General features: G+C 44.1%; 1 protein-coding gene across 1 annotated transcript; it reads right to left on the bottom strand.

The window, feature by feature from the left end:
- Positions 1 to 743: 743 nt before the first annotated feature.
- On the bottom strand, positions 744 to 3,024 carry LOC119287059 (ferredoxin C 2, chloroplastic-like). Its single transcript, XM_037566553.1, has 8 exons — positions 2,866 to 3,024; positions 2,559 to 2,766; positions 2,405 to 2,468; positions 2,073 to 2,161; positions 1,488 to 1,556; positions 1,331 to 1,375; positions 1,148 to 1,206; positions 744 to 1,076 (listed from the first exon to the last, which is right to left on the bottom strand). The coding sequence occupies exons 1-7, from the start codon at positions 2,889 to 2,891 to the stop codon at positions 1,162 to 1,164; spliced, it is 546 nt and encodes a 181-aa protein (XP_037422450.1). The 5' UTR covers positions 2,892 to 3,024; the 3' UTR covers positions 744 to 1,076; positions 1,148 to 1,161.
- Between the last annotated feature and the right edge of the window lie 5,726 nt (positions 3,025 to 8,750).

Genomic DNA, 8,750 nt, shown 5'->3' with positions numbered 1-8,750 from the left:
GGGGAGCGCTCAGCGCGACTACTGGCTGCTTCATCACGGACGATCCGGTCACCGACGACTACTTCCCCGACGACGACTTCTTCCCCGACGTCCAGGACCTCCTCGACGACATGGCAGGCGAGGACACCGACCCCAAGTCCAGCGCTTCTGCTGCTGCTGTCCCGTACGTGTTCTTGTCTTTCCTGTTAAAGGTTCTGTCACAGTTCCTTATTCTAGTCCTTGTCCTACACATGTTAGGTTCTACTTCATATATACTACTTGTTATACTGTGTGCTTTAAATATGATAGGCTACGGTTCATATATGCAGAAGCTATTTACCTTCTCTCTGTCAGAACGCATGACTTGTTTTATCTCTTCTATATTAGTCATGCTTTATCTAGTATTTCTGTTAATAAAATCATTTGGTAAATTGCTCATATTTCCAACACTTATTATTAATTTGGTTTGTAATGCGTCGTTGAACCATTTTATTCACCGCCTATACATATACTTGCCTTATCCATGTGAGTCCATTTTTGGAAAATGTTCTTTTCCCGTATTTCGTATCCATATCCAAGGATGAGCACCGTAGATGACAATCTCATACATGCTAGCTGGACATATATCATGTTAATGCACTCAAAATAATTTTTAAAATTTAACAACTTCTGAGTTGTGCTCCTATATATCGCTACCATTAGAAATGTATGTTGTCGACCACATTCCTACAGGCTAGGCATTCAACCACTCTGAAGCTACAGAATAATAATCAACATCAACTGAAACGTCCCGCCTTCACAGCCAGAAGCATCATTTCGTTGCACTCAAGATCGAGTTGAGGTGCTAAATAAGTAGGTACTACAAGTTCACAGCTTTTTACATACATACAGTCCATAGCGTTCTTCGTCTACTGTGAATACAGAGGAGCAAAAAGGATGGCATCTCTGCAAGAAGCATATTTGCACAGCAAATTTGCAAAAACACAGAGAGCATTGAGCAGAGGGGTCTTTTTGTTTTCTCTTCTTTCTCCACTTGCAAATCAAGTCTTTTTTGCAACTCTATATAACCTACAAACCGCAGCTTAAAAACCATACCGCTGAAAAGAGTGGAGACAGAGTGTCAGAATTGGATGAGGTTGCAGAGACTCAAGTTTGTGATGGCTCCAACCTGTCAGTCACGTTTCACTCGTCTCCCATTGCAAGCTCTAGCGCGTAATCATCTCTGTCCTGAAATAGAAAGACGGGTCGATTTCATCTCAGCAAAGTTTGAAAGATGCACATATTTAAGGAGAGAGGGGTGCCAATAACATGAAACCGCTCTTCTCAAATAAGCAAAGTTGGCTATACTTACAACAGGCCCCCGCGCAAAGTATCTTCCAAACTGGAGCCAATATACCTACAAATTGAGATAGACGCGCAATCATCGGAATTCAGAAGAATATTTCATACTAGTTCCTATAGCATATTTGAACTAGAAATTCATTAGGCGTCTTAAGAGAATTGCTTGCCTCATCTTCATCTTGCGTTTCAACTTCAAGATCAGAGGATGGGTAACCAACACATAACAAAGCATAGCCCTGAAAAGGAAGCCATACAATTGCAACATCAACATGATTTCAGTTTGCAGAGGTAGAATCATAATGATTCACGAAGCCTATAACATATGTCCTCGTCCTGTATAGGAAGCACACATAGCGCACCCGATTCGTGTGATAAAACTGAAAGAAGTTGGCAATTCTAGAGTACCAGACAGAGTTGAAGTCGACCTTGATCCGTCCTAACAAGTCACTGCTCACCAACTCATCTCTACATCAGTTGTCTTGGTAATAAAACAATAGGTTACTGCGACGTGTAATAAAGCTTGGTCCAACAGTTGCACTGATCACCATGCAATGCAAATGATAAAATTGAACTGGATCAGTTCAAAAAAAAAAAAGAAACTTAACTGGATCATCTGACAGTAACACAGTAGCGCGTACACAAACGACATAACTAATCAGATCACGGGACAATAATTGTACTAGTACCGCACACAAACGTTTTGACAGTAAGGAGCATGAAGATCCCAATCACGCACAACAAAGTGGGTTTACCTGCTCTCTTAAGTCGGCGGATATTCCAAGAGCTTCAGGCTGTCTTATTTGCCCTGATTTTATCCTAACAGCACAGCTGGTGCAGCAACCTGATTACCACAAATTTCGTAATTCAGTAGCTTCTATAGATCATATGAAGTTAATGAAGAGGATAGGCTAGCCAGAGGGATAGGAGAACTAGTTAAACGATTTGGTACCAACTAGAGGAAAATTCAGCAACCATTCGCGGCGATTTAGATGAAATAAATAGAGCTTATAATTCAGTTGGCGCTAATTGGTAACATGAGAATGAGACGAGGAGGCCGAGAAATTAAGGCAGCATGTAATACTACCATGGCGGCAGGCGAAGGGGAGCGTGATGTCCTGCGCCTCCGCGGTGTGCAGAATGTACTGGTCCTGCAAGCGGCCGTGGCACGCACACCAATCAGCACCACCTCGAGAGGAGGCGAGAGCGAAGCAAACCCAGCAGCATGCATTGATGCATACCTGGGGCACGAGGAAGTGGTGGACGACCCCGCGCTCCCGGTCGTGGACGGTGACCTTGTGGGTCGGGACGGCGGCGGCGGCGGGGGCCTGCTGCAGCTCCGAGGCGCGCGCTGCCGTGCTGGTGCCACGGGCCGGGCGCGCGGGGAAGCTCGGGCTCCTCCCGCTTCTCCTCCAGAGGCCTCCTCCGTGCGCTGCTCCCACGCGAGCCCTGCATGCCACCCAAGGAGAGGAGAGGAGAGGAGAGGAGCGCGTCTGTTAGGACAAGCCGCGGGGGAGGGAGGGGAGGCGCGGAGTGCCGTGCGCGTACGTGGTCGCGGCGGGGCACGCCGCCATCCTGGCCGTGGACTGCCTGCCTGTGGTCGCCGGGCCGGCGAGGAGCGGGGGCGGGAGCGGCAAAATCCCAAGGATTGCTTGGTTGGCTCGGAGCGGATAAGGTGCTTCCGGAGTTCCGGTGCCGTTAACCGGGAGCGGCCGCAGTGTGCCGTGTCAGCCAGCTGCCAGCGTGTGCCGGCACGAGCCGCCGCGTGTGCGTGACAGCCGAGTCTATGTCCCGCTTTAGACACAAGACCGCGTCGCCTACAGAGCCGGCCCATTAAACATTGTGTTTCGTCAGGCTGGCTACATAAAATATATTCACACATTTCAAAAATATGTTCGTGACACTTTACAAAAAGTTTATACAATGTAAAAAAAATGCCAGCATAGTTTACAAAAATGCTTTGTATCATTAAAAAATGTTTCAACATGAATTTGGAAAATGTTTAACAGATATTTGAAAAATGTTCAAGTGTATAAAAATTGTTAATCTTGTAGTATTTGAAGAATGTTAGACGCATATAAAAAAAATTATACGCATAAAAAATGTACAATGTGTGTGACAAAAACAAACATCAAAAAATATATTTGAAAAATGTTAATCGTGTATTGAAAAAATGTTGAATGTGTATAAAAACATTCTGCTGTACATAGGGAAAATGTACAATGTGTATTAAAAATTTACACTTGTGTTTAAAAAAATAAAAAGAAAAGAAAAGAAAAAGGGAAAGCCGAAGAAAGCCAGAGAAAAACCAAAGAAAACGGTGCTAAAACAGTGGATACCCGAACAAAAACCAACAGGAAAAAAAACTCGCGCTCACGTACAATGCTAGCCCGGCCCAATAGCTGCCGCGTTGTAGGTGATTCCTAACAAGAATCAGCGCGAGCGAAACATAGTTATCGCGACCCGACTCGCTCGTGCAGGCTCTTGCGTACACTCCTGCGTAGAAGATCCTCTTCTTCTCTTCCAAAAAGGAGTACTTCTTAGGGGAAAAAAATGTGGCACAGGAGAACTTCTTCTTCGGAGCATATTTTTGATTTTACCCCGAAAGGCATGAGGCCATATATTAAATATTACAGGTCCTGCCAATTAATAAGCATTGTAGAAAAAGGAAAATATCAAATCCCTTATTAGGGGTGCCAAAGTCTTCTTCCTTCTACATCCATCGGAGGCGCGCCATGAGCGAAGCTCGTCTCAGCCGTTGGACCTCCATCCTGATGAAGAAAACTTGTTTAAACCTAGGAGCTTATAGAAGCAGCGGCGAAAAAGTCATCGATGTAGACCAAAAGACACTGACGGTCATGATCTGCGTAGTAAGTCACCACTTCGGAGAAAAAACATCGAAGAAGCCCAAAAATACTCCAAAGATCATGAGCGTCGACCATCACCCCGACGACATGACCAAGTCGCATAAAGCATCCACCCATATCTAAAAAAATCCAGACGACGCACACACCGTCTCCTAAGTCCAACACCAATAACAATGTGTGGAGGAACCTTATCCGTCGCTACCATCGCCGGAGCCGGAGCCGCATAGGAGAACTCGTTGTTCCTGCATCTGAGGTCTACCACATTTTTGGGATTTGATTCGGGGGGGCTCATTGATGATTTTCACACGGTAGATTTTTATATTGCTAGATTGAATTATAGCCTAATTACCTTGATTCATAAGTGCAACGATGTCAAATAGATTAAAAAATTAACCCCATTTTGACTTCATAATGTGAGCTTTAAATTCACTAAAGTTTAGATGAATTGGTTGACTAGGGTGGTTGATCTTGTCATTTCACCTATACAACTATTGTTGTGAAAGGAAGACAATCATGTAGGGAGTCCTGATTCTTCGTGAGACTTTGAATACTATGCATCGTTAAAAAAACTAAAGTGCTCTTAGTTTAAAGTTTATTTTGAAAAACCATATGAAAAAATAAAATGGCATTTTTATGTCAAATGTGTAGATACAAAGGTTTCTCTCATGTTTGGATTGATCGGAAGATGAAACTTATGAGAGATAGACATGTGGGAATAAAAGCCAATAATGATATTGGTCCTTTTCTCCAAACCTTTAAAGGGCTCGGGCAAGGGGATTCCTTGTCTCCTTTAATTTTCTAATCTTGTTGTGATGCCTTGACATTGTTGATGCACAATGCTAGGTATGATGATATAGTCAAGGGATTGATTGATGATTCCCGCAAAAAAATGATTGATTGATAAATACACTGAAGGGGGTATAAATATGTTGTAGTGCATTGATGATATTGTTTTTCTACTTAGAGATGGTTATGAAAGTACACACAATTTAAAATTCATTTTGTGCGTGTTTTGATCAAATGGCTGGACTTAAAATTAACTTTCATAAGAGCGAGCTTTATATGTTTGGTGATGTCAAGAATAAAATTGTATGATAAAGACAATATTTATTTGCCACATTGGCAATCTACAAATGAGATATGTAGCAATTCCAATATTCAGCAATAGGATTAATAAAAGGATTAGAAGAATCTGGAAGACAAAATTAAGAAAAAGGCGCGGGGATTGGTAAGGAAGATTATTAGCTATTGGAGGAAGGACAATATTGATCGGTCATGTTTGAAAAAAATCCCTAGATACATGATGTTATTTTATCCTTTGCATGTGGGTGTGACGAAAAGGAGTGGCTTCTTTAGAGCTAGGTTACTTTGGCAACAAGATGTTGATAAATGAAAATATGATCTTGTTAACCGGATGAAGGTTTGTCTTCCAAACGGTTTGGGAGGGTTGGGTGTTCAGAATTTAGAAACAATGAATAATCCTTTGCTCTCAAAATGGTTATGGAAACCATACAATATTGAAGGGGTGATTTTGAGAAGAAAAATATATATAGGAGACAAATGCATACATGATGTTTAAGTCCAAGCTAACGAATTCTAAATCTTGGGATGTGTCGATGAAAAACACGATAGTTGTACTGAAGTATGCCCCTCATCATATCAAGTGGTTTCTTACTAACAATGTTGTTTTTACTGTCACAAACATGAATAAGAAGCTCATTGTTGTTAATGTACATTTCTCTTGTAAATTCCAATGAAAAGTGAAGTTGACATTGAAGATAAAAAATGCGGTCTATTATGAAATAGAAATAGTGTGCATATCAAAGATACCCTGATGCATAGGGGATGGCATGGTAGTGGTGCTTGCCAATCTTGTGGTCAGGAAGAAAGTACTAATCAACTTTTTTAGATTGTTCATTTGCTAGACTTATGTGGAATATACTGAAATGTGCTCTTAGTTTTCGAGATATCTTCATAGCATAGATAATCTTTTCATTTCTTGGCTCCTCGGATTTGGAAACAAGATACAAATTTGACTATTGTTTGTGTTGCTATAATTTTTTTAGATGCTTGGAAATCCTAAACAATACATCACTAGTAGAAAACGGGCCTTTAGTCCCGGTTCCAGAGGGCCTTTAGTCCCTGTCCTGGAACCGGTGTGATGCCCTCGATTCAATCGTACACTAATCATACACGCAAATGTGTACGATCAAGATCAAGGACTCACGGGAAGATATCACAACACAACTCTAGACACAATTTAAAATAATACAAGCTTTATATTACAAGCCAGGGGCCTCGAGGGCTTGAATACATAAGCTCGAATACACCAGAGTCAGCGGAAGCAACAATATCTGAGTACAGACATAAGTTAGACAAGTTTGCCTTAAGAAGGCTGGCACAAAAGTAGCAACGATCGAAAAGGCAAGGCCTCCTGCCTGGGAGCCTCCTAACTACTCCTGGTCGTCGACGGTCTTCACGTAGTAGTAGGCATCGACGGTGGCATCTGGCTCCTGGGCTCCGACATCTGGTTGCATCAACCGGAAAGAAGAAGAAAGGGGGAAACAGGGAAGCAAAGCAACCGTGAGTACTCATCCAAAGTACTCGCAAGCAAGGATCTACACTACATATGCAACATTATCAAAGGAAGGATGTATATGTGGACTGGGCTGCAGAAATGCCAGAATAGAGAGAAGGCCTAGTCCTATCGAAGACTAGCATCTTTTGGAAACCACCATCTTGCAACAACCGGAGAAAGTAGAGTAGCATAAAGTAAAGTAGTAGAAGTGTTATCAACCTCGGCCGGAGATCCTTTCTGGACTCCCTGCGAGAAAGGCATCCCAGAGCCATACTATCCGGTTATCATCACAATCAAATCCTCATCACCATCCAGTTCTCATCACAAGTATCCAGTTCTAGTTGTATCGATCGGGATACAACTCCAAGTATCCGTTACCGTAGGACAGGCTATCGATAGATGTTTTCTTCCCTGCAGGGGTGCACCAACTTACCCACCACGCTCGCTTAACTCCGGCCGGACACACTTTCCTGGGTCATGCCCGGCCTCGGCCAAACAATACGCCGCAACCCGACCTAGACTTAATAGAGAGGCCAGCACGCCGGACTAAACCTATGCCCCCAGGGGTCATGGGCCATCTCCCCGGGAACTCCTGCACGTTGCGTACGCGGCCGGTGAGCAGACCTAGCTACCTCCTTAAAAAGGAAGGAGCTTACCAGTCCAACCCGGCGCGCGCCGCTCAGTCGCTGACGTCTAATAAGCTTCGGCTGATGCATACGACGCAGAACGCCCTTACTATGCCCACGTGATGGTTAGTGCTATCAGGCCAGAGGCCCCTCGGATCAAATATCCAAATCGTAGTGGATTAGGAACGCGCGGTAACAAGCAGAGACTCACGAAAGATGTGACCCCGTTGCCCCGTCTCGAGGACTTGCGGCAAGAGCTAGGAATGCCCGGGCATGCCTCGTAATTATCTCGCGGGCACCTTCCAGGTCAACCCGACTCCACATCACTCGCGGGTACCCCTCAGGGTCGACCCGCCTTTCCAAGTAATAGCTGTAAAGTCCAAGTATCCGTGTGTCCAAAACATTAAGGGGAAAACCCGAGGAATCACCCCCAGTGAATTCCACTCGATGTAATCATCAAGGTGAACGTAAGAGGAATCACCCCCGAGGTTCACACTTGAGGGGTTGCACGACAGAGTCGTATCGGAAGCGGTTAAAGAGGAAATCACCCTCGATGACCACGACCGAATAACTACACTACAGGGTTAACATCAAAAGTGCTGTAGAGGTGTCACCCTCGGCACTCGATAGTAACCTAGTAGTATCGAGCAACTAAGGGGAAAGTGATGTGCGGTGCCGGGGTCTGGTCTTCGATCCCGTTGATCGGGTCTTCTATGATGAAGCAGGGGCAACAAGGACAAGGTGGGGGTCACTGATGGATCACTAACCAACCTATACTAAGCAGTTTAGGATAACCAGGTAGGTAACAATAGCAGGTTACAATAAACAGGCTATGCAGCAGAATAGGAGCAAACAATAACAGTAACAAAATCTAATGCAAGCATGAGAGGATGGAATGGGCGATATCGGGATGATCAAAGGGGGGCTTGCCTGGTTGCTCTGGCAAGGAGGGGTCGTCGTCGACGACGTAGTCGATCACCGGGGCATCTGCGGCCTCGGGGTCTACCGGAGAGAAGAGGAGGAAGAAACAGTAAATACAGAGCAAACAATGCATCACAAGGCATAATATGGCAATAAGCTGTGCCGGGTGTGACCTAACGTAAGGCTACACGATATAGGAGAAGGGGTAATTCAACCGGGAATGTTTTCCCGGTTCCGGACCTGTGTCATACAGATGACCGGAGGGGGAATGTCCCATGTTCAGCATGCTAGGGGCATGTGACAGATGAACGGACCGCGTATTCGGATTCGTTTGATTTTTTGAGCAAATTTCATATAGAAAACATTTTCATCTGAGCTACGGTTTAATTTCTATGAATTTCTAAAGATTTTAGCATTTCCAGAAATTATTTAAATTAACAT

Source organism: Triticum dicoccoides, chromosome 4A (genome assembly GCF_002162155.2).
Source record: "Triticum dicoccoides isolate Atlit2015 ecotype Zavitan chromosome 4A, WEW_v2.0, whole genome shotgun sequence".
NCBI classification, from domain to species: Eukaryota; Viridiplantae; Streptophyta; class Magnoliopsida; order Poales; family Poaceae; genus Triticum; species Triticum dicoccoides.
The sequence above is the reverse complement of the archived record's forward strand: the minus strand, read 5'-3'. Positions and strand labels throughout refer to the sequence as shown.